The sequence below is a fragment of the Camellia sinensis genome, chromosome 6, assembly GCF_055761805.1.
Source record: "Camellia sinensis isolate YWXY chromosome 6, ASM5576180v1, whole genome shotgun sequence".
Classification (NCBI taxonomy): Eukaryota; Viridiplantae; Streptophyta; class Magnoliopsida; order Ericales; family Theaceae; genus Camellia; species Camellia sinensis.
Window position 1 is genome coordinate 36,269,934 of NC_138966.1, and position 27,289 is coordinate 36,297,222.

At 42.1% G+C, this 27,289-nt stretch overlaps 1 protein-coding gene across 1 annotated transcript; it reads left to right on the forward strand.

Moving 5' to 3' along the window:
• Positions 1 to 20,133: 20,133 nt before the first annotated feature.
• LOC145793266 (uncharacterized) lies at positions 20,134 to 25,000 on the forward strand. Its single transcript, XM_082876049.1, has 4 exons — positions 20,134 to 20,422; positions 20,689 to 21,011; positions 21,719 to 21,862; positions 24,383 to 25,000. Exons 1-4 carry the CDS (start codon positions 20,134 to 20,136, stop codon positions 24,998 to 25,000), a joined length of 1,374 nt encoding a protein of 457 aa, XP_082732175.1.
• Positions 25,001 to 27,289: the final 2,289 nt, after the last annotated feature.

Consider the following 27,289-nt stretch of genomic DNA (forward strand, 5'->3'; position numbering starts at 1 on the left):
ATCCCAACTCTTAGGTACATGATTATAGAAACATCTTCACATAAATTATGACAAGAAGGGTTGTGGATGAAAATTAGACAAACATTTACATACCTTAAGCCCAAAGCCCAACCTTCTTGAGGACCTTCTCTCTCTACCCTTCAATTCTTAAGTTTAGAGTTATGAATTCCTTGGTTGTCAAATGACCAAGAACACACATATATATTTCCATAAAGAGAGAATAAGACGAAAATCAATCGTTTACACATCCGAAAATTGAAATTTCACAGAAGTGCTTAATATTACCTAAAAATTATGCTGGTTCCAAATATATGATCAATTTTGACTTATTAAGCCGCTAAGGCCCTCAATTTCTACTTTATCGTTCTAGTAGTAACAGATACATTTGTTTTCCTAATAGATAAAATTCATTCCACAAGGCATTACAACATAGTTACTTGAACTTATTTTCTTGTACAGTTTCATCTTAGGCATGTAACAGCACAGAATAAAGGACTAACATATATCACAAGCACATATGAGGGTCGGGTTGTTACATTTTCCCTCTGGCTTAAACTGCTCTCGGCCTGAGTGGGGAAGATGTCATCCACAATCTTAACCACAACTACGAGTACTTGTTGCTTATCCAACCCCTCGGCTTTTAGAGCCTCAACAGTGTGCTGAAGTCGTTCATAAGGATCAGTGTCCACTTTTATCTTGTTCTTTCTGGTAGCCTCAACTTGGTGTAAGGTTTGGACTGCTTGACCAGTGCGAAGTCCGGCTGCTGTTGACATATCATTGCCAGAGCTCGAGATAGCTTCAGGTTGGCTAAGCTCAATTACAATTCGCCCCAGTAGCGGGGGCTCCTCCGGTATGAAGTTCCCGGCATACGATGTGGTTGGTGGTGGAGCCGACATTCCGTAGGCTAGATCAGCCACGGATCTCTGAAGATCGCCAATCATTCCCATCAACTCAAAAGTGGTTGGCTCACGGGTTTAAAATAACCGGGGTTCCCAGATCGGATGTGCGACAGGTGACCTGGGTGGGTGTGTCACTTCAACGTCGGTATCACCCTGTATGATGATTCCCTGGTTTAATGCGGCTTCCATAACCATTATTTCCTCTGAATTCTGCGTCATCACGAGTCTGCTGAACTGATCGGTGGTGATGTGACTGGTGACTGACGGATCAGATGAACCGGTGAGCCCTAACTGGTCTTTCTCTGCTTTGCCTCAACGAATGAAGATACTGACTACTCTAAACTGAATCTCCGAACCCTGAAAGAGAAAATAGGCAGCAGCGCAGCCCAATTTCACTAAGACAGATATAGGCATGGCTGGATAACTATATTCAACCACTGATCACTGTTCGCCAAATTACTGTCCCAAAAACTAAATCTGATACTCGCAGATAACTGATTCCCAAAGTACTGAATTGGTGCCCGCAGGCTTGATACCCAAACTCGTAAACTGATACATGCATTCCTGTAGAGACACACTCTAAAAGCACATAGCAAACAAGTGAGAGCCAAAACACCCCTATGTTGGGGTAGGGTTTCCCTGTCCTATTTTGTCAGGAACTAGGGTTTCACTACGCACGCAACGGTTTCAAACAACCTATGATCGGGCAAGCAACCTGTCCTAGTTTGGAATGGTCACTATGGATTCCGAATATGCGCTAGGTCGAACGGTCAAAGAGGGTGCCCCGGTAAAACCAGGGTTTGTGTTCCCGTCGTGGCAGTGCTCGCAATCGGTCAGCCTTATGGCACGCTTCTCGAAGCGAGCCTCTGGCAAACCGTTCAGGAATAGCATATGGCAAACACAGTGTCCTAGGCACACCAATGCACATGCAATGCAAAGAAACACATAAGTGTAGTCAAAACACGACATCATGAGTTCGAGTCAAGTTCTCAAACTCCCCAGCAGAGTCACCAAAAACTGTAGACGTCCCCGAACGCCCCGGGAGGGAAATCCCATTTTGTTCATATGGGCTCACTATAGTTCAAGACTCAAATGTCACGGTCCTGTATCTAATCTCGCAGAGTGCAATGTAAGACCGATGAATCATCAAAGAGTCCAAATCCAGCAAATCATTTTTGAAAACAGATTTTTTTGAAAGAAGTGCCAAACATGGATTGCTTTGCCAGATACAGAGTCGCTACCTAAATATTTTATTTTGGGGAATTTAGAAAACCCTGACTCGTTTGCCTAAGGCCACGTGTCTGTCATCACCAAAGTTGCCTCGACTCGGGAACTTGGGTACGATTAGGGAAGGTCACTTCGTGAGCACCCCTGCTCGCCCGATCAAAGATCGGCCTCTACTAACCATGATATCGAGTTTTGAAAACATTATGCGCTCTTATTCCGGTTATTAGCCTAGATTTACTACGTGATGCACACAACATACAAGTATAGATTGGATCGCCTGAATTGGAACAAAACACCTCATGTTTGCTTTTGAAACGGTTTGCTACTCACAAGTAGGCTAAAATGCAAATTTACCACCCTCAGTTGGGCTTAGAAAACAAGATGATTTGCCACTCTCAAGTGGGCTTAAAACTCACAGTCAATGCATTATTCCAATTCAGATAATCCAACCTTCACCCACAGGCATTCAGGCAGGTATATCACATAAGCAGTTAGCCTCATGGTAAACATGCTACCATGGCAGTCACTCACACGCATGCAAGGATCCTAAAGCATAAACACTTATCGAGTACTTCGAGCTAAAACAGAAACTGGTTAGTAATCAATGCATGATCCTAGTTCATGTTAAAATGGCTAATGCAAGACATGCAAAATGCAACTAGAAATCGGCTGGGCTATCCTAAGAATGGCATATGAGATGCTACAGCTAACACGTATTCAACTTGGAATTGGAATAATGCAGTGCATGCAGTACAGATGAATGATGCAAACATGCAAGCATAAGTATGCTAATTGAAACATGCCCTAATCTAACCATCATAAGCTGGTAAATAAAAGGGAGAAAGACGTGGGGTTGGAAGGCATACATCATACACACGCACACTTATTACAATTGTGCCCTCGCTCGGAGGGTCCAAATAAATAATACAGTCCGAATAAATAATTAACTGCTCTAGCTAATTAAATATTACAAAACCTTAATTAATCAACAAATTAACTAGGAAAGCAAATAAATTAGCATGCAAGCTAAATGGACCGCCTCAGCTCTGTTCCGAATGATGAAAGATGCATGCATGCTCGAGCCACCTCGTCGGGAAATCCATCGCGATGCCCCGAATTGCCTTTGTTTACAATTGACCCCGGAACACTGTACACAACTCCATGGGAACTTGTAGGGATACTGCTGACCAGTTTTTACCGCTGGCTTCCGGTTTGCTGCAACAGAGAGCAAGAAAGGGGCATCGCAAAGTATTTTTAACATATGTATACACAACCACTCTCCCCGTCATTGCATGAGCTCTAGGATGTGTAGTTCTCGATCCTCGTGCCACCAATCATGCATCTCGATGCATGATGGCTGAGGAGTCAGATTGCACGACTCAATGTGACATGAATGCACAAATAAGCACCTAAAGCCAACAACTCTATCATGGATAGTCAAGAGTGTCGGCGACCGGGAATCGAGGCACGTTTTATCACTCGGAGTATGAAACGTTCCTCGTTTCCCATGTTTGGACTAACTCCTATCCCAAACATGATGAAACAAGAATGGCATGCACAATGCAACTTCTAGCATGCAATCCTAATGTAATGCAACTAAATGATACAAAGATGCAAGGAATGACATGCAAGCATGCAAATGGCATACACAATGATATGAACTACACATGACATACTCAATACACATGGGCTAAACAATGGCATACACAATGCACATGTGAAGACTAACAAACACAATGAGATAGACAAGGCATGCTCAATGCAATGATCAACTCATGCGACAACATGGACTAAATGGCATATACAATGCAAGATGGACTTAAACCAAGATGGATGGACCTCAGCCACATCCAAATCAGTGGCCATATGATGAAAATGAGACAACCGAAATACATGCAAACATGCACGAATGCAAAGAATCGATCCTAAGGCACAACATGCAACTCTAACAAAGAATGGCAAAGGATAAAATATGGCATAGAATGGCACATGATCCAGCTCTGAAATATGATGCATTATGGTCCCGAATCATGCAAACACTTCACACGATGCATGCTAGATGGCCCGAATACCGAAACTAGTGAAGTGCGTTACACTAGAGGTACACAAAGCAATGAACAAATGGAAAAACCAACCCCAAATAGATCCTAGGCAAGTCCAAGATAGTGGGAAATTGGTCTAAAACGATGGCTCGGAATGCATTCAAATGAAACCCATGCAATGGTCGGTAAATGAGGCATACAAGCCCGACTCTCTAATGCACTTAAAGAGTGAAAATCATGGGAATATGGCATGCATATAGGCTCTGAAATATGATGTGCAATACCCCGTGTATCAGGTGTGAAGTATAGAAGTGTTTCTATGTTTATTTGATATAGCACTAAAATGTATATCATTTAGAAAGTATGGAAGTGTTTTGTTTGATTTGATATAGCACTAAAATGAATATCATTTGAGAAGCATGGGAATGTCTTGTCTGACTGTGATACAACACCAAAATGTGTATCTATTATGAAGTATGAAATGTTAAAATGAGTTATTATCTCACCTGAAATAGGAATACAGAAGCCATGAGATGTGATCTTATTTAAAATGATTGGCCTAGTTCTGAATCGTAATTATAAATCGAGAATCTGATAGGAAATGGAAACTGAAATAGAACATGGATATATTAGTCATGGGATTGAATAGTGTTATAAGTTGTTGTGTACAAGTTAAACATTTATCAATTGCTGACATTTTAGTTATCGTTCATACTATGTTTAGCATATCTCTACTGGGCGTTGGCTCACCCTATATGGGACATCATTTTCAGGTTCTGGTGTTATGCCGTCTCCGAGACCTTAGCTTGGAAGGTTGAGAGAGTTGAAGATTCTTGTTTGTTAATTTTGTTGTATTACATGTATATCAAGCCAAGGGCATAATTTGTAGTTTGAGTTAGTACTCTTCTTTTGTAACCCAAGTGTTGACTTGGAAAGTTGTAAGCCCATAGGGCATTTACTTTTATTGTTAACATGTAATACATTTTGTAAGAATGCTCAGATGATTGTAATATAATATCTTTTTTTTTGTACTTTGAATGTATGATATTATGGGTTTATTTTGAGGGCGTTATAGGGGTTAAAGCTTCCTCAAGAAGCTTAAAACCAAGCTTAAAGATCCTCCATACACATGGAGGATCAATTATGAGACTTCCAGCTGGCACAGCTGGCTAACACTCAGTGAGACAAAAAGGAGAAAGCTGGCCGACCAGTTCAGGTGGTCGGCCGATCCCTTGCCCTAGTCGGCCGACCAGGTTCGAAAGGGTCAATCATCAAAAGCTGGTCGGCAGCCCTGATTGGTGGTCTCCCAGGTGAAAACAACTCAGTGGTGGTATGGGAGACCAGAAATTGTGGCTCAAAAGTGAGGAAGACCACTTACCTATCAAGAAAAATCAGTCGATCGGGGAAAGGTGGTCCCCAAGAAGAAAAGGTGATCTCCCACCCTTGTACCACCTTCCCAACAATGAAACTAGGGTCTATGCCAAAAATGAACCCACGTCGATGCAAAACGAGGGTTCAGGAGCCAAAACGCGCAGCCGGGTGCCCCGAAAACTGACTATTAAGCATCAAAAGTAGCGTTCGACCACGAAGGTGGTCTCCCGGGCCACAGTGTCCCTCTAGAGAGAGGAAACAAGGTGTGTGCCAAAAACCGGAACAAACGGAGAAAGTTAAGCGGTCCCGAACCGAGGCGCACGGCCGACGGCTCCGAAAACCGAAAACTGATCTCCAAACGGGAACAGTGGCCTACGACCACGAAACGTAGCCTACAACCACTGAGAGATGGTCTACGAGACCTCTCCCTCCCTTCTGGAAGAGAAAACAGAACCTGGTTCACAAACTGAGGCAAAGCACAGAAGAGTCCCGAAGTCCGGAGACAAGGCTCTCAGCCGAGACTCCGTGACCTCAAAACGAGCACAACATGCGCAATCACCGAGCGCTCAATCGATGATGTCTAAGTCTTAAGGTCGGTCAAAAATGGGGTGTCTACAGTTGCCCCATTTTGACAGAACTTGGAAGTCATAAGTGACGGGAGTGAATGTCAAAGCCCAGACACGGCCCATTTTTGACAAGGCTGAAGACTTGGACAAATAAACAACATAACAAAGAGATGTGCCCGCAGACAGGGGCAATATGCAAAACGATATGCACAAAGCCAAACATAACTCATGATCATGCAAAGCGAGCCATAATGAAGCAAATATTCACACTAAATGCAACCGTTTTAAGCAAGAATGCAAAAATGTTATCTAGGAAGATTTTGAAAATTAGACTTATACGCTACGCGAAGTCAGTTTGACAATTCTGGATTTATGCAATGCAATGCAATGTAATAGCTAGGAAGTGAAGGTACCTTACAAGGGCAATTGGCAATGACCTACCTCATGCTGCTAGGGACCTTCCCCTTCTTCTCGGTTGAACCGCAGGTACTACTTTTCTCCCTGACTATGGTTGCAACTTTCCCTATTCTCCAACAGGGTGACAGACTAGGTTGGTTCAGTATCCAGAATTTAGGCGCATACACATGCTATCTCAATCTATGGGGCTGCCATACAGATTTCAAGCCGAGGATATACCCTTGGGTATTTAAACCAGACTTTAGTCTCGGAAATCCCGAACCTTTGTATTCTAGGCATGAGCCATTCGAACTCTAGTTTCCACCGTCTCAGTTGGTCTCCTTGGAACTCACTGCAAACACAGGCAGGTGGCTATACCAGACCGTTGGAAGTCGTTCGGGCACGACAAACACCAAAGGAATTGCACCTTTAGAGGATTTAAGGTCTCCTAGACTGGAATAAAACAGATATGATGCAATGGATGTCACAGATAGAGTAATAGATGCAAATGGGGTAACGCACTCCAACCACGCTGGAATCGTGAGAGGAGGAAGAACAAAGAAAACCAGTCAGGAGCGCGTTCCATGCAACCGGAGATAAATTCCAAACACGCTGAAATCGTGTGAGGAAGGGGACACTCTAACCACGCTGAAATCGTGAGAAGAGGCCTGAAAACAGCCGCCTAGGTGCATACACAACACAACCTGAGATGAATTCCAAACACGCTGAAATCGTGTAAGGAAAGGGACACTCAAACCACGCTGAAATCGTGAAAAGAGGTCCGAAAACAACCGCCCAGGTGCGTACACAACACAACCTGAGATGAATTCTAAACACACTGAAATCGTGTGAGGAAAGGGACACTCAAACCACGCTGAAATCGTGAGAAAAGGTCCGAAAACAACCGCCCAGGTGCGTGCACGACGCAACCTGAGATGAATTCCAAACACGCTAAAATCGTGTGAGGAAAGGGACACTCGAACCACGCTGAAATCGTGAGAGAAGGTCCGAAAACAGCCGTCCAGGTGCGTACATAACACAACCTGAGATGAATTCCAAACACGCTGAAATCGTGTGAGGAAAGGGACACTCAAACCACACTGAAATCGTGAGATAAGGTCCGAAAACAAACTATCAGGCGCGTGCTCGGCGCAACCTGAGAAAGTCCCGGAGCACAACGATCCTAAACGCAGCTCGGCGTAAAAGGATTAATGGTACAAGATAACACAAGATGCAAATAAATGCAATAAGTGCGATGATACAATACACGTTACAAGCAATGTAGAGCATGATGTTTAGGGAATGCAATAAACAGACAAAGTGGCACTTTATAAAGCACCTCATGGAGTGAGTGGCGGTAAACCGCTTTACTCTGACGGGGATTTCTTCTTGTATTCTTCGAATACTCACCTTCAAATCACAGTATAAAGGTTTTGAAGTGCTGACATGAAGCAACATCTGCATGTAGAAACCACAAATGCCGTTTTTTGTCCTGATCATATTCATAACTTTCCCTAGGAACTCATTGCAAACACGGTCAAGATGCCTCCGGCAGGGAATGGTACTCAGGAAGAGCACATCTGATTGCCATTCTGGCTTTGAAACAATCAACACAATATTCTGTTCACTCTAAACACACAGCTCAGACAGCACACTACTCATTCTGAACACACAGCCTGTAACACTGTACTCAGTTTCTTTTGAACATACAGCTCATAACACAGTATTCTGGTCATTTTGAACACACGGCTCGTAACAGCACACTGCTCACTCTAAACACACAGCTCATTTTTCGAGCACACAGCTCATTCTGAACACAAAGCTCATTCTTCGGGCACACAGCTCATTTCGGGCACGCAGCACATTTCAGGTACATAGCTCATTTTTCGGGCACATGGCTCATTTTTTGAGCACAGAACTCATTTTTCGAGCACACAACTCATTCTTCGGGCACACAGCTCGTTTCGGGCACACAGCTCATAACACTGCTCAATTTGAACACTCAGTCCATAACACAGCAATTGGTTTGCATTTTGAACACACAACTCAAGCACTTGAATTTCTGAACACGCAGCTCAAAATTTTAGCATGAACACGCAGCCCACTTTTTTGAAATCTGAACACACAAGTCAAACTTTTGTCGTGAACACGCAGCCCACATTTTCTTGAAATCTGAACACACAGCTCAAACTCTTGTGGTGAACACGCAGCCCACATTTTCTTGAAATCTGAACACACAGCTCAAACTTGTTGTCGTGAACACACAGCCCACAGTTTTTTAAAGTTGAACACGCAGCTCAAACTTTTGAATTTCTGAACACGCAGCCCATTTTTGAATGTGAACACGCAACACACATTTGTTTGAAAGTTGAACACGCAACCCAAACTTTTGAACTTCTGAACACACAGCCCATTTTTGAATGTGAACACGCAACACACATTTGTTTGAAAGTTGAACACGCAACCCAAACTTTTGAACTTCTGAACACGCAGCCCATTTTTGAATGTGAACACGCAGCACACATTTGTTTGAAAGTTGAACACGCAGCCCAAACTTTTGAACTTCTGAACACGCAGCCCATTTTTGAATGTGAACACGCAGCACACATTTGTTTGAAAGTTGAACACACAGCCCAAACTTTTGAACTTCTGAACACGCAGCCCATTTTTGAATGAGAACACGCAGCGCACATTTGTTTGAAAGTTGAACACGCAGCCTAAACTTTTGAACTTCTAAACATGCATCCCATTTTTGAATGTGAACACGTAGCGCATATTTGTTTGAAAGTTGAACACGTAGCCCAAACTTTTGAACTTCTGAACACGCAGCCCATTTTTGAATGTGAACACGCAGCGCACATTTGTTTGAAAGTTGAACACGCAGCTCAAACTTTTGAACTTCTGAACACGCAACCCATTTTTGAATGTGAACACGCAGCACACATTTGTTTGAAAGTTGAACACGCAGCCCAAACTTTTGAACTTCTGAACACGCAGCCCATTTTTGAATGTGAACACGCAGCGCACATTTGTTTGAAAGTTGAACACGCAGCCCAAACTTTTGAACTTCTGAACACGCAGCCCATTTTTTGTTTGTCCGCAGCTCATACTAAACACACAGTTCATACACCTCACTTCTGAACACACAGCACATTCATTTCATTTGCACGCAGCTCATTCTTAAATTTGAACACGCCGCTCAAACTTTTCATTTCTGAACACACAGCTCATTCACTTCATTTTGAACACGCAGCTCACACATTTCAATTTTGAACACGTAGCTCATACATTTTCATTTGCACGCACCTCATTCTAAATTCTGAACACGCAGCTCATAAATTTTCATTTCTGAACACACAGCTTATTCACTTCATTTTGAACACGCAGCTCACACATTCCACTTTAAACACGCAGCTCATACATTTTCAATTTTGAACACGCAGCTCATAACACAACACTGCTTGATCTGAGCACACGACTCATAACACGATAGTCTTTTAATTTTGAACACACAGCTCATTCTGAACATACAGGATGTGACGACGGAACTTGCAGAAGTTGAAACAAACTCAGATGCTAGACATTTCCCCCCCCCCCTTTTTTTCTTTTGCTTCGAAGTCTGGAACCTATATAGCTTCAGATAGGTCATGGTTTTACTGTTTTCACATGACCCGAGTTGAACCCTGCGATTTTTTTGAAAGAACAAAATCTCGCTTTGCACAAACATGGAGAATGACATTTCCCCCCCCCCCCCTTTTTTTGTTTTTGCTTTTTTTTTTTTTTTGAAATTGAAATTGAGAATGAGTTCTTAACTGGGTATTGAGCCTACAACTGACCACAGCCAAAATGACTCAACAACGGAAAACAAAGGTCGAACAACCTAAACACCACTCAATAAAGGAAAAACAAGGTAAAACAAGAATCGAGAGAAAGCAAAAGACACGACACTCAAATATATTGGAAAGACGAGAGAACTCTCAGATTGCGAGGAGCCAGTTTCTCCAGGTATTTGTTTCCCACACTTTCTAATTTGTGATGCTCACATCACTTGGCCCTCAGGCTCTGTTTTTCTAAAAAAGCCCTTTCCTCACTTTTCCCCTCAGCGCACATCTCTCTATTCTTCAATCTCTCATTTTTTATCCCCCCCTGGGTGGTTGATGGATAAACAGGAAGTTGCGGGCTCACGCCCCTAGCATTCTGATTGATTCTCTTTTTTTTCGGTGACGTCTAGTCGACGCCCCGGATGAGGGAGTGGGGTATCTTGATCCATTCCAATTCATGCTTCGCACTTGGCTTGATACCTTGTTGCTCGGAGGATGAGAGAGCTTTCAGCCCCTTTGTTGACAGCTTCAACTGTGCCCTTTTCTGGCAGGTAGAGTGCCCTTCTTGGCAAGTATGGTGCCCTTTCTGGCAAATATATTGACAACAGGGAAAAGACAGGAAGCCTGACTCAACTGTGCCCCTAGTTCATCAGTTTGACCAATTTTTGTTTTTTGCTTCTGTTAAAACAATTTTAACCAAAATGAGAGTTAGATTAACACGCTTGTTCAATTTTCTGATTTGAAATCATGCAAGTTAGGTTATGAGCACTAAAAATTTCCCTTTTTTGGGTCCAAGAAATGGTCCAGTTTTAGAAAAATAGAATACTTTTCGAGAAAATTAGTCAACCTTAGTAAAAATTCTTAAAAAAAACTATATTTGCAAACGGCCACTGCTCAACGAGCACGGAACCTACTCTTGAGATGCACAACCTCAGATCGGAAGCAATGGAAAATTGTCCCTTTGCCTAAATGGCACTGCATGGCAACAGAAAGTTGTCTCTTGTTTGGATAGCGCCGCAGCACTGCACGGCATCAGAAAGTTGCCCCTAGTCTGAATAGCGCCGCAGCACGTGGCAACCAGTCCTCACAGTAACAATTACAACCAAATTCTCAGACACAGAGAAGACAAAGATGACCAGAACCAACACATGGACACTGTCGAATTTGAAGTGTTTTACGGATGGACTTCAGAATAAAGTTGCCTACGTATCCCAAAGATGGGAATCAAGCCTTACGTAGTTCAGAGTTAAGGAGAGTTAAGGTACACTCAGGTATTAACCTCTCCTTTTGCACTCTAACTTTTGCCAAGGCCGCCCTTTCTGGGTTTTCAACCTTACAAGCTTTGTTCTTCTTTTCTTTTCAATTCTTTTCATTTCTTTTCTTCTTTTTTCTTTTTCATCTTTTTTTTTCATTCTTTGCATTTTTCTTTTTTTTCTTCTCTTTTTTTTTTTTTTTTTTTTTGCATTCTTTTCTTTGCTCTAACTTTTTCCTGGGTCGTCCTTCCGGGTTTTCAGCCCAGCGAGCCTCTCAAATTTAAAAGTGTAGCTTTGTCCATGTCAAATGGTTTCAAGATCCTGAAGTCATCTGAATCCAGGAGAATGGCTACTGTTCGCTGATGATGTAAGAGTCCACCCAATAGGGCTGAAATTGCCCCTAGTGTTGTGGATAGGAACTCAATTATTTTCCAGCAATACTTTTTTTTTTCCTCCTTTCTGGGATTTGGCATTCTTGCCGATCTTCACTGATTTGCAGAGTGATCCATTTTGGGCTCTTCGAGCGCATCTGACATTTTCGCCCCTAGTTCGAGGGGTGCTTCTGATGTAGCTTTGCAAGCTTCTTTTGATGACATCTAATCTTCTTGATCTAACTTCTCTGCCCCTAGTTCGAGGGCTGCTTCTGATCCGGCCACACAGGCCTTATATGGTAGTTGACCGTTGAACATTCTGAATCTAAGTTCAAAGTTCGAAAGCAAGGGGTCGAGTCTCGAGGTTGAGAGCGATCCTAGGTTGCACAATCTCAAGAGCGATTCCACACAGGTCTTCGCAGGACTGCGCAAAACATTTTTTGAAATCTTTTAAGAAAGCGACTAGTCGCTCGCACTGAAGACAATGTAGAACCAATCTGGATCAAGCCAAGATCCTTCTCAGTATTCACATTAACAAGCATGATCTCATTCATTAAGGGCTTAGCATGCCTCTCTTTCTCTTGGTTGATCAAATTTTTGCAAATCTCGAGGAATTCCTTCCTCTTTGTTTTCAACACATCGTGTTAGAAAAAGTTTAGAAAAACTTAGGTCAATGCAATGATTTAAAGGTGCAGAAGAGCAGGTGAGATGCTCTGCCAATTCATCCTAGATTTTCTAGCACAACCGGCACAAGGCAGAAGCAAATGCAAGAGTGTGAAAATTACTGCTGTTCTATTCAAATTTGTTGGTGTAACTGGCTCCAGGCAGAAACAGACTCAAAACAAAATGAAAAGACAAACGCAAAACAAAATGGTGATGCCCGAGGTAACACCCCTGGAATCACCCGACCTTTGTACAACAGGACTGACTCGATACAACAAGACATGCCCTTAATCAAAAAGACTGACTCAAGACAATGAGACAGACTCAAAAGAAAACTACAGAACTGACTAAACACCCAAGTCAGAAACTACAAAACTAGCATTCTCAAATGTTCAAAATAGTGCGTGCCATACGCGACATCGGAGGTAAACCGTGCGCCGCCCGCAGGTGGTCCAACCCCTGATCACATACTTGTATTATCGTCGAAATCCACCGACTCGGTGGTGACAGACTTTGCCAAGTTTGGCAGGAGGATGACCTCATTGTCAATCAAATCTTGCACTTCGTGGCGAAGACGGAAGCAGTTGTCGGTGCTGTGACCGGTTTGTTGATGGTATGCACAGTACTAGGTACCATCATGCTTAGCTGGAAGGGGACTCGGGAGAGGCCGAGGCTCGAGGGGTTTGAGATGCCCTTTTTCGACGAGGATTTGAAGAGCCTTAGACAAAGGCATGTAGAGGGCATGGAAGACCCTGCGACCTCGGGGCGGATACTTCCAGGTTTGCTGACTTTTGCTGGATGCACTCGAAAAAGGATCGACAGGTGCTGCCTTGGCTCTCTGATCTTTTCCAGGTGCAGGGTTAGGATTGGAAGGAACTGTTCTGGTACAACGGTCCCCATCTCGATTTTCCCTCTGGCTTAAACTGCTCTGGGCCTGAGTGGGGAAGATGTCATACACAATGTTAGCCACAACTGTGAGTACTTGTTTCTTATCCAACCCCTCAGCTTTTAGAGCCTCAACAGCTTGCTGAAGTCATTTATAGGGATCAGTGTCCACCTTCATCTTATTCTTTCTGCTAGCCTCAACTTGGTGGAAGGTTTGGGTTGCTTGACCAGTGCGAAGTTCGGCTGCTGTTGACATATCATTGCCAGAGCTCGAGATAGCTTCAGGTTGGCTGAGCTCAATTACAATTCGCCCCAGTAGCGGCGGCTCCTCCGGTATGAAGTTCCTGGCATACGATGTGGTTGGTGGTGGAGCTGACATTCCGTAGGCTAGATCAGCCACGGATCTCTGAAGATCGCCAATCATTCCCGTCAACTCGAAAGTGGTGGGCTCACGGGTTTGAAATAACTGGGGTTCCCAGATCAGATGTGCGGCAGGTGACTTGGGTGGGTGTGGCATTTCAACGTCGGTATCACCCTGTATGATGATTCCCTGGTTTAATGCGGCTTCTATAACCATTATTTCCCCTGAATTCTGTGTCATCATGAGTCCGCTGAACTGATCGGTGGTGATGTGACTGGTGACTGACGGATCAGATGAACAGGTGAGCCCTAACTGGTCTTTCTCTGCTTTGCTTCAACGAAGGAAGCTACTGATTGCTCTGAACTGAATCTCCGAACCCTGAATGAGAAAACAGGTAGCAGCACAGCCCAATTTCACTAGGACAGATATAGGCATGGTTGGATAACTATATTCTACCACTGATCACTGTTTGCCAAATTACTGCCCCAAAAATAGAATCTGATACCCGCAGATAACTGATTCCCAAAATACTGAACTGGTGCCCACAGGCTTGATACCCAAACTCGTAAACTGATACATGCATTCCTGTAGAGACACACTCTAAAAGCACATAGCAAACAAGTGAGAGCCAAAACACCCCTATGTTGGGGTAGGGTTTTCCTGTCCTATTCTGTCAGGAACTAGGGTTTCACTACGCACGCAGCGGTTTCAAACAACCTATGATCGGGTAAGCAACCTGCCCTAGTTTGGAATGGTCACTATGGATTCCGAATATGTGCTAGGTCGAATTGTCAAAGTGGGTGCCCCGGTAAAACCGGGGTATGTGTTCCCGTTATGGCAGAGCCCATAACCGGTCAGTCTTATGGCACGCTTCTCGAAGCGAGCCTCCGGCAAACCATTCAGGAATAGCATACGACAAACACGGTGTCCTAGGCGCATCAATGCACATGCAATGCAAAGAAACACATAAGTGTAGTCAAAACACAACATCATGAGTTCGAGTCAAGTTCTCTAACTCCCCAGCAGAGTTGCCAGAAACTGTAGACGTCCCCGAACGCCCCGGGAGGGAAATCTCGTTTTGTTCATATGGGCTCATTACAGTTCAGGACTCAAATGTCACGGTCCTGTATCTAATCTCGCAGTGTGCAATGCAAGACCGATGAATCATCAAAGAGTCCAAATCCGGCAAATCGTTTTTGAAAATAGATTTTTTTGAAAGAAGTGCTAAACATGGACTGCTTTGCTAGATACAGAGTCACCACCTAAATATTTTATTTTGGGGAATTTAGGAAACCCTGACTCGTTTGCCTAAGGCCACGTGTCTGTCATCACCAAAGTTGCCTCGGCTCGGGAACTTGGGTACGATTAGGGAAGGTCACTTCGTGAGCACCCTCGCTCGCCCGATCAAAGATCGGCCTCTACTGACCATGATATCGAGTTTTGAAAACATTATGTACTCTTATTCTGGTTATTAGCCTAGATTTACTACGTAATGCACACAGCATACAAGTATAGATTGGATTGCCTGAATTGGAACAAAACACCTCATGTTTGCTTTTGAAATGGTTTGCTACTCGCAAGTAAGCTAAAATGCGAATTTGCCACCCTCAGGTGGGCTTAGAAAACAAGATGATTTGCCACTCTCAAGTGGGCTTAAAACTCACAGTCAATGCATTATTCCAATTCAGATAATCCAACCTTCACCCAAATGCATTCAGGCAGGTATATCACATAAGCAGTTAGCCTCATGGTAAATATGCTATCATGGCAGTCACTCACACGCATGCAAGGATGCTAAAGCATAAACACTTACCGAGTACTCCGAGTTAAAACAGAAACTAGTTAGTAATCAATGCATGATCCTAGTTCATGTTAAGATGGCTAATGCAACACATGCAAAATGCAACTAGAAATAGGCTCGGCTATCCTAAGAATGGCATATGAGATGCTACAGCTAACACGTATTCAACTTGGAATTAGAATAATGCAGTTAGTATGATGAGCCGAGCCCGGTGCATGCAATATAGATGAATGATGCAAACATGCAAGCATAAGTATGCTAATTGAAACATGCCCTAATCTAACCATCATAAGCTGATAAATAAAAGGGAGAAATATGTGAGGTTGGAAGACATACATCACACACACGCACACTTATTACAATTGTGCCCTCGCTCGGAGGGTTCGAATAAATAATACAGTCCGAATAAATAATTAACTGCTCTAGCTAATTAATATTACAAAACCCTAATTAATCCACAAATTAACTAGGAAAGCAAATAAATTAGAATGCAAGCTAAATGGACCGCCTCAGCTCTATTCCGAATGATGAAAGATGCATGCATGCTCGAGCCGCCTCGTCGGGAAATCCATCGCGATGGCCCGATTTTCCTCTGTTTACAATTGACCCCGGAACACTGTACACAACTCCATGGGAACTGGTAGGGATACTGCAGACCAGTTTTTGCCGCTGGCTTCCGGTTTGCTGTAACAGAGAGCAAGAAAGGGGCATGGCAAAGTATTTTTAACATATGTATGCACAACCACTCTCCCCATCATTGCATGAGCTCTAGGGAGTGTAGTCCTCGATCCTCGTGCCACCAATCATGTATCTCGATGCATGACGGCCGAGGAGTCGGATTGTACAACTCAATGTGACATGAATGCACAAATAAGCACCTAAAGCCAACAACTCTATCATGGATAGTCAAGTGTCGACGACCGGGAATCGAGGCATGTTTCATCACTCGAAGTATGAAATGTTCCTCGTTTCCCGTGTTTGGGCTAACTCCTATCCCAAACATGATGAAACAAGAATGGCATGCACAATCCAACTTCTAGTATGCAATCCTAATGTAATGCAACTAAATGATACAAAGATGCAAGGAATGACATGCAAGCATGCAAATGGCATACACAATGATATGAACTACACATGACATACTCAATGCACATGGGCTAAACAATGGCATACACAATGCACATGTGAAGACTAACAAACACAAAGAGATGGACAAGGCATGCTCAATGCAATGATCAACTCATGCGACAACATGGACTAAATGGCATATACAATGCAAGATGGACTTAAACCAAGATGGATGGACCTTAGCCACATCCAAATCAGTGGCCATATGATGAAAATGAGACAACCAAAATACATGCAAACATGCACGAATGCAAAGAACCGATCCTAAGGCACAACATGCAACTCTAACAAAGCATGGCAAAGGATGAAATATGGCATAGAATGGCACATGATCCAGCTCTAAAATATGATGCACAATGGTCCCGAATCATGCAAACACTTCACACGATGCATGCTAGATGGCCCGAATACCGAAACTAGTGAAGCGCATTACACTCTAGGTACACAAAGCAATGAACAAATGGCAAAACCAACCCCAAACAGACCCTTGGCAGGTCCAAGATAGTGGGAAATTGGTCTAAAATGATGGCTCCGAATGCATTCAAATGAAGCCCATGCAATGGTCGGTAAATGAGGCATACAAGCCCAACTCTCTAATGCACTTAAAGAGTGAAAATCATGGGAATATGGCATGCATATAGGCTCTGAAATCTGATGTGCAATGCCCCCAAAACATGAAAACACCTCAGTATATGCATGCGATGGACCTCAAAACTCAAAGTTAAGCATGGATATTGAACTACAGGCATGCAAAACAAGCATCATTCGACCATGAGAACCAAAAACTGAGCTAAGGCAGTCCAAAACATGCACAAAATCAGTTTAAGGCAAGGCCAAAATATGCTAGGAAAGGCGGCCAAAACATCATGCAAAACAAGCCAGTGAACCATGACTTACACTACAACTATATGAAGCATGTGAAGGACTACCAAACCAGCCAAAAACAGAAACAAGGCATGCCAAAATATGACCTAAAACCCACTGGAACTCAGTCAACACATGCTAGAATGAGGTGCTCCTTTGAAAGGCTATGCAAGGGGTTACTCTACACATGCAAGATAGACATCAAAAATGGAAAAACCACCTCTGGACAGAGGTTATGAGGGCCCTAAAACTCATCAAAAAGGGCCTAAAAAGGGGCTAGGAAGCAAGCAAGTGAAGGCTCCTTTGAAAGGCCATGAAGAGGGTTACTCCACACATGCAAGATGGACACTTAACATGGAAAAACCACCTCTGGACAGAGGTCATGCAGGTCATAAAACTCACAAATAATAGCCTGAAACATGGCTTGAAAACATGCAAATAGGGGCTCCTTTGTAAGGCTAAGAAAGCTAGTAAATAAGACAAGGGGTGAGAGGATCACCCCTCTCTGATTTTGATTCTCAAAAACACATAATAACCACTGAAAATTCGCTGGATTTCAGTGGTCAAAAGGTCCAACAAAGCTCAACACAAAAGCCCTAATGCATGGCTCAAAACAAAGAGAAATGAATCATGCAAAGGGGGTAGATGACCCCCAAAAGAAAAGAGGTCTTAAACAAACATGCTAAGAAGCTTAAAACAAGACTTTTTTCAGTTTATGACAAAGCCCAAATATGCTTGTAAATGCAGCTAAGATAAGGATTAAAATGATGCTCAAAAAGGGAGAAAATGGTTACCCTTGTGGCATAGAAGGAACCAGCAACCTCTGGACCCAAAAACAAGTCCCTTAGCCTCTGAAAATGGCCTCCAAGATGCTTAGAGTGATGGTGGAGGGGTTAGGTTAGGAGATGGTATGCAAAGGGGTCAAGAGCTCACTCTTTTAGGGCTAAAAGGGAGAGATACAAAGAGGGATGTATCTATGAGCCTTCACCAAAATCTGAACCCTTGCAATGGAAGAGGACCTCTTCCTTTATAGAGGAGAGGGGCTAAAGCTTCCTCAAGAAGCTTAAAACCAAGCTTAAAGATCCTCCATACACGTGTATGGAGGATCAATTCTGAGGCTTCCAGCTGGCACAGCTGGCTAATTCTCAGTGAGACAAAAAAGGAGAAAGCTAGCCGACCAGTTCAGGTGGTCGGTCGACCCCTTGCCTTGGTCGGTCGACCAGGTTCAGAAGGGTCAATCATCAAAAGCTGGTCGGCAGCCCTGATTGGTGGTCTCCCAGGTGAAAGCAACTCAGTGGTGGTATGGGAGACCAGAAAATGTGGCGAAAAAGTGAGGGAGACCACTTACCTGTCAACAAAAATCGGCCGACCGGGGAAAGGTGGCCTTCAAGAAGAAAAGGTGGTCTCCCACCTTTGTACCACCTTCCTAACAATGAAACTAGGGTCTATGCCAAAAATGAACCCACACCAATCCAAAACGCGGGTTTGGGGGCCAAAACGCGCAGCCGGGTGCCCCAAAAACTGACTATTAAGCATCGAAAGTGGCATGTGACCACGAAGGTGGTCTCCCGGGCCATAGTGTCCCTCTAGAGAGAGGAAACAAGGTGTGTGCCAAAAATCGGAGCAAATGGAGAATGTTAAGCGGTCCCGAACTGAGGCGCACGACCGACGACTCCGAAAACTGGAAACTAATCTCCAAACGGGAACAATGGCCTACGACCACGAAACGTAGCCTACGGTCACTGAGAGATGGTCTACGAGACCTCTCCCTCATTTTGGGAAGAGAAAACAGAACCTAGTTTGCAAACCGAGGCAAAGCACAGAAGAGTCCCGAAGTCCGGAGGCAAGGCTCTCAGCCGAGACTCCGTGACCTCAGAACGAGCACAACATGCGCAATCACCGAGCCCTCAATCGATGACGTCTAAGTCTTAAGGTCGGTCAAAAATGGGGTGTCTACAATAATGCATTCATAATAAGGTATGACATGAAAATGTCCATTTGTGTATGTGACTTATGTTTGTACTATCTGTGAAAGTTATAATATGTGTTCCTCTAGATCATGGTGAGAACAAGGGCGGAAGATGGGGAGGATTCAACCTCCGCACAACTTGATAGGATGGAAGCAATGATTATGGACATGGCTGAGGTTTTTAGACAACAACAACAACAACAACAACAACAACAATAACAACAGCAATAGCAACAGTAACCACCATCGCCACCAATATTGGTGTCACCACTTATAGTGTAAGACCACCAAGCTGACGACCGAACTATTGCTCTCAAAAAGGAATTTTAGAAGATGAAACCACCATTGTTCAAAGGGGGAATTGATCCATTGAAGGCAGAGGCATGGGTGCTTGGCATAGAGAAACTGTTTGAAGTCTTTCCATGTACGGAGGGACAAAAAGTTTTGCTTGTTGCTTTTCCACTGAAAGAAGAGGCACGCCGTTAATGGATGCTTATCCAAGAGGAATAACAAGGAATGAATTGGGCTCAATTTTTAGAGATCTTCTATAAGAAGTACTTTCCACAGAGTATCCGAGACAAGAAGGTATCGGAGTTTGAAAACTTAAAGCAAGTGAACAAAACTGTAGCGGAGTACGAAGCACAGTTTACCGAACTAGCCCATTTCACATTGCACATGGTCGATACGGACTACAAAAAGGCGAGAAAATTTGAGGGAGGTCTTCGAGACTCCATTCTTGAGAAGATTAATGTATTGAAGGTACAAAAATATGTAGATGTATTGGATAGGGCCATCATAGTAAAAGGTAACCAGGCCAACGGCAACCGGTACTCAGATTAGAAGGGCAAAAGACAGGGTTCTAATGTGCACAAAGCGTTAGCGTTCTTACAAAATAAGAAGCAAAATTTGGCAAATTCCAGCACTGCGAGCTTTACCCGTGATTCACCACCAACTGGCCCGGAGTGTGGAAAGAGGCATCGAGGGGTTTGCCATTGAGCAACAAGAGCTTGCTTTAAGTGTGTGAAGACGAGACATATCATGAGAGATTGTCCTATGTTTGGGCAACAAAAGAGAATAGGCCAACTACTAGTTCAGCTGGTTCCACTCCTATAACAAAGACCCTGACAAGGCCTACTACTTCTAGAGATAATGTTAGGCAAGGGAGAGTCTTTGCTCTTGTTCCGGATGATATCCAGAATTCAGATGCTGTGGTTTCAGGTACGCTTTCCATCAATAGCCAACCTACTCATGTGCTACTTGATTCGGGTTCCACTGATTCTTTTGTTTCAAAAGCATTTTCTCATAATTTGAATAGATCTATGGAACCCTTGAATTATGTGCTATGCGTGTCTCTCCCATCTGGGGACTATATGTTATGTGTTTCTATGTATCCTGTATGTGAGCTTTTACTTGGAGATATTCAATTATATGCTAATTTGATGCCTCTTGATATAGTACACTTTGATATAATTTTGGGAATGGATTGGTTAGCTAAGTATCATGCAACCATCGATTGTATGTCTAAGCAAGTTGTTTTTCGCCCACCAAGTCAAGATGAGTTTACTTTTGTGGGACATGGGGTAGTCCCTCCACCCTATTTAATATCAGCTATGAAAGCTTGTAAACTACTTCAAAAAGGTTGTAGGGGTTATTTGTGTAGCATTTTGCATGCAGAGACAACCGATGTGGGTGTTAAAAATATTTAGATTGTTAGTAAGTTTTCGGATGTATTTCTCGAAGAATTGCCAAGGGACTTGATAGACCGTGAGATTGAATTTGTAATTGATATTGTGCCGGGTACTCAACCGATTTCTAAGGCTCCGTACAGAATGTCTCCCGTAGAAATGAAGGAATTGAAAATACAGTTGCTAGAATTGCTTGACAAAGGGTTCATTCGATCGAGTACATCGCCATGGGGCGCACCCATTTTGTTTGTGAAGAAGAAGGATGGGACCCTTCAATTGTGTATTGATTATCGAAAACTTAATAGGGTGCCGATGAAGAATAAATATCCTTTAGCACAGATTGATGATTTGTTTGACCAATTACATGGGCCGTACAAGTGTTTTCAAAAATTGACTTGAGATCCAGGTACCATCAGGTAAAAGTCAAAGTAGAGGATGTGGAGAAGACCGCCTTCCGAACCAAGTATGGCCACTATGAATTTGGGGTTACGAATGCACCAGTAGCTTTTATGGATTTAATGAATCGGGTTTTCAAACCGTACTTGGATGAGTTTGTAGTGGTATTCATTGATGACATTCTTATTTATTCGAAGAGTAGGGAGGAACATGAAAAACACTTAAGATTAATCCTTCAAACACTTAGGGACAAGAAGTTATATACTAAATTGAAAAAATGTAAATTTTGGTTTAATGAAGTTGTCACGACTCGAACCTGCCCCCTAAAAGTTTGGGTCATAACCAGCCTGTAATCCGTAGATTACTGAAGGCCTCAAACGACCATACAAAATATTTATGCTAATGGGGGCCATAAACAGAAGCATATAATTAAGAGAAGTCCATTGAGTTGTGCCAATCTTGAACAAAATTATAGAGTTTACCACATAACACATTAATACATTTACATGCCCAATAAAAAATATAAGAGCCAAAGGAAATTTAGATACATTGTTTACAAACCTAAGACCATAATAGCAAAAACATAATAAGATCTAGGTGCGATGTGAGTCAAGAAAAAACTCTGTCTCAGAGGCATGATTCGATTGGGTCACAAAAATAGTTCTTGAAGTTGACTCTAGGGGTGTGCTCCATGTTGTTGATCACCTACATATGCATACATAGTATTGGGTGAGCGAAGCTCAATGAGTAATAATACAGTAAAGCAGTGTAAGTAGATGATCATAAGGTTCTCACAATATCCATAATCATATAAACCAAGCGGCCTTGGGCCCAATCATATAACAAGCGGCCTCGAGCCCAATCATATAGCATATGTCATATAATATTAATGAAGTTTCTTCATTTCCAATCAATTCATAATGTTGGCACTATTCACCATTCATGATTCAAGGTACGCAATAAAGAGCATAAATGTATAATATTATTACTCACAGTGTATTTGATTTCGCGGCGTCTCCTCTACCACACGACCTACACAAACATTTCAAACACACATTTGATAAATCATTTGTTTTAATTCTAACACTTATCTTTCATAATTCGCAATCTTCATTAATGAGTTTCTAATCATTATTTCACTCCTAAAAGGGTTTAAATAAGGTTGGGAATGCGTTCTGGAGGTCGGGAGTAGCAAAACAAAACAACACATTTTTCCTTGGTTGTTCGCACGTACGGCTGGTCTAACCGCTCGAGCAGTCTGGCTTCGCACATGTAGAAATTGCAGTCGTTCGAGCGCGCAAAAGAGGTTGGTCCAAGCTTGGTTCATGGGTCGCTCGTGAGGCGCCCGTGGCCTCACGAGTGGTCTGGGCTCCCTAGACAGTTCGAAAATTGCTCAAAAATGCAAACTCTCTCATCTCATTTCCAAGCACAAATTCATGCAAAAACAACTCAAAAACATGATATATAAGCATGATACAAGTGTAATCCCACATTAAACATATCAGTCTTGCATCAACATCAAATTCATAGACTCATTTCTTTCTCATATTCATGCATTACATAAACAAGTTTAAAATACATAATCCATGAATGATCTTCTAACAAATCTTGTTTTCATGAATCATCTAGGGTTTATTTCATGGATCAATCACAAGAATGAACTCAAATCAAACAAAGATGAACAAGTTAGGGTTCAATTTTATGCCTTTAGCTCAAGCCACCACACAACTCAAAACCCTAGCTCAAAATTTCTAATTTCTTCTTGATTTCATGACAAAAATGAGTTAATGACAAAGATTGTAAGTAAATTAACATACCTTAACTCAAATCTAAGGTTTGCCCCTTGATTCTCTTTAAAATCCCTAGCTTTCTGTTTTCCTCTCTCTCTAACTCACTCTTTAGAGCTCTCCTTCAACAATGAAGAACAAAAAGAGGGCTAAACATATACAACTTAACTCATAAATCTTAATTTATTCATTACAAATCATAATTTTTTAAAATTTCACCGTAAGCTCTATAAATCATGCTAATCACAGATATAAAGTCGGTTTTTGTTTATTGCGTCTCTAAGGCTTTCAATTTCAGTTCAAAGTTCCAATTGCAACAGATATTTCAACATTCAACATATATTTTTTCCAAATTCACATAATTCACATATTAAACTTGTAAATGCACATCAAACACATAATCACATGCATAATTAAGCATAGTACGGGTTGGGTTATCACAGTTGTGTTTTTGGGACATGTAATTAACAAGGATGGTGTGTCTGTCGATCCACAAAAGATATAAGCTATTGTGAATTGGCTTGCTCCTACCAATGTTATAGAAGTACGCAGTTTTATAGGTTTAGCAGGTTCCTACCAAAGATTTGTTAAAGATTTTTCCAAGATTGCGGTACCACTTACCAAGTTGACTCAAAAAGGTGTTCCATTTGAGTGGATAGAACAGAGGGAGTTTGTCTTCTAAGAATTAAAGACGGGGCTCACAACTGCATCGGTCATTGCCTTACCGTCAGGTACGAAAGGGTTTGTTGTTTATAGTGATGTTTCTTATAAGGGTTTGGGTGTGTACTTATACAGAATGGAAGGGTAATTGCGTATACAACTCGATAATTGAAGTCACATGAAAAGAATTACCCTACGCATGATTTGGAATTAGCTACTGTGATATTTGCATTGAAGATATGGCAGCATTATCTTTATGGAGCAACATGTGAAGTCTACATCGACCACAAGATCCTTAAGTATTTCTTTACTCAAAAGGAGTTTAATATGCGACAAAGACAATGGTTAGAACTCATCGAGGATTATAACTTGCAGATTCATTATCATCCCGGCAAAGCCAACACGGTAGTGGATACTCTTAGTAGAAAGTCGACAGGAAATTTAGCGTGTTTGTTTACAGAGTGGAATAAACTATTACTTGACTTGGAAAGAATCGAGGTAGAGATTGTGCTACAGGAACGGGGTGGAATGTTAGCAACGATGGTAGCACAACCAGCTATTATTGAGGAAATTAAACAAATGCAATTAGAGGATGAATTCCTCAAGAAAGTACATGATGAGATGGAAACAAAGACGAGACCAGAATTTTCTTTGGAAGCTCAAGTGTTGAAGTTCAAGGAAAGATTGTGTATTTCTAATGTCCCCGAAATTAAAGGAAGAGTCTTGGAAGAAGCTCACAAGTCCAGATTTGCTATGCATCTCGGAAATACCAAAATGTACCAAGATCTCAAGCGAGCTTTTTGGTGGCCCACTATGAAGAGAGAAATTGCGGAGTTCATTTCAACATGCCTCTAATGTCAATAAGTGAAGGCGGAGCACCAAAGACCGGCCGGGTTACTTCAACCTCTCCCTATTCCAGAATGGAAGTGAGGGCATATAATTATGGATTTTATTGTGGGCTTACCTTGAACACCTAGAGGTATGGATTCCATATAGGTTGTTGTGGATAGATTGATTAAGTCTACTCACTTTTTTCGTGTGAAGACTGTTTATAATGCTGATAGACTGGCTACCATGTACATTGCTGACATTATTCGATTGCACAGTGTTCTGGTTTCCATTGTGTCGGATAGAGATTCTAAGTTTGTGTCAAGATATTGGCAAAGCCTACAAAAAGCATTAGGGATGGAGTTGAGGTTCAGTACCACATTTCATCCACAAACAGATGGACAATCTGAAAGAACTATACAGACGTTGGAAGACATACTCCGGATGTGTGTTTTGAATTTCTGTGAAAGTTGGGAAACTCATTTACCTTTGGCAGAATTTGTGTATAACAACAGCTTCCACTCTAGTATAGGAATGGCACCATATGAAGCCTTGTATGGGAGAAAATGTCGAACTCCGATTTGTTGGATTAAGGATGGGGATAGGTCATTGATTGGGTGTGAAATTGTGCAAGTTACTATGGAAAAGATTCAAATAATCCAACAGAGATTGAAAACTGCTCAAAGCCGACAAAAGAGCTATGCAGATTAAAAAATGAGAGACTTGGAATTTGAAGCTAAGGATCCTGTTTTTGTCAAAGTCACCCCAATGAAAGGGCACACAAGGTTTGAGAAGAAAGGGAAATTGTCACCCTAGTACATAGGACTATTTCAGATTTTAGAAAGATTAGATTCGGTTTCCTACCAGATTGCTTTACCACCGGGCATGGAGAAAGTGCACAATGTGTTCCACGTATCAATGTTGCAAGGCTACCTTCGAGACCCTTCTCATGTTATTGACTATCATCAGATTATGCTAGATAATGATATGGTTTATGAGGAGAAACCTATCCAAATCCTTGATCAGCAAGTCAAGCAACTAAAGAACAAGACTATCTTAATGGTAAAAGGTGAATGGAGGGAACATCATGGAAACGAAGCCATTTGGGAATAGGAAGAAGAAATAAGGCAACAATATCCAAAATTGTTTTCAACTTGAGGTAGACAAGTTTGGAGGACTAAATTTTTTAAAGGGGAGAAGACTGTGATAACCCAACCCGTGCTATGCTTAATTATGCATGTGATTGTCTATTTGATATAAATTTGCAAATTTGAGTATGAGAAATATGTAAATTTGGACAAATATCGGTTGAAAGTAGGAATACCTATTGTAATTAAAACTTTGAACTGAAAGTGAATGCCTTAGAGGCGTGATAAACAAAAACCAACTTCATATCTGTAATTAGCATGATTTGTTGTGCTTACGGTCAAATTTTGAAAAATTATGATTTGTAATGATTAAAGCATGTTTTTTGAGTTGGATCATATATGTGTTGAGCCTTATGTTCTTCATTCTTTGTGGAGAGCGCTTGAGAGTGAGTTAGAGAGAGTGGAAGAGGAAAGGCTTCGGATTTTGAAGAGAATCAATGGGCAAACCTTAGATTTGAGTTAAGGTATGTTAGTTTACTTACAACCTTTGTCTTTAGCTCATCTTTGTCATGGAATCAAGGAGTTAGGAATTTTGAGCTAGGGTTTTGAGTTATGTAATGGCTAGAGCTAAATGCATGGAATTGAACCCTAATCTCTTCATCTTTGTTTGATTTGAGTTCATTCTTGTGATTGATCTATGAAACAAACCTTAAATGGTTTATACAAACAACATTTGTGGGAAGATCATTCATGGATATATGTATTTTGAACTTGTGTATGTAAATCATGAATTTGTGAAAAGATGAGGCCATAAACCTAATGGTGAGGCAAGATTGATGTATGTAATGTGGAATTATACCTAAATCATGCTTATATATCATGTTTTGAGTGAGTGTTGGTTTGATTTCGGCTTGGAAATGAGTTTGGAAGGTTTGCATCTTTTTGCCATTTTTGAACTGTTTGGGTGTCCCAGACTGCTCGTGCGGCCATGGGCTTCGCACGATCGGCCCATGAACCAAGCCTGGACCAAACCATTTTGTACGCTCGAACGGCTCGAGCTTCCACACGAGCGGAGCCAGACCGCTCGAGCAATTGGGCCGGCCGCACGTACAGCCAGGCAGGAGAGGAAACCTTCTTTTCTCGTGTTGGTACCCCGACCTTTGGAACGCATTCTCAACCATATTTAAACCCTTTTGGGAGTGAAATGATGATTAAAAACTCATTAGGG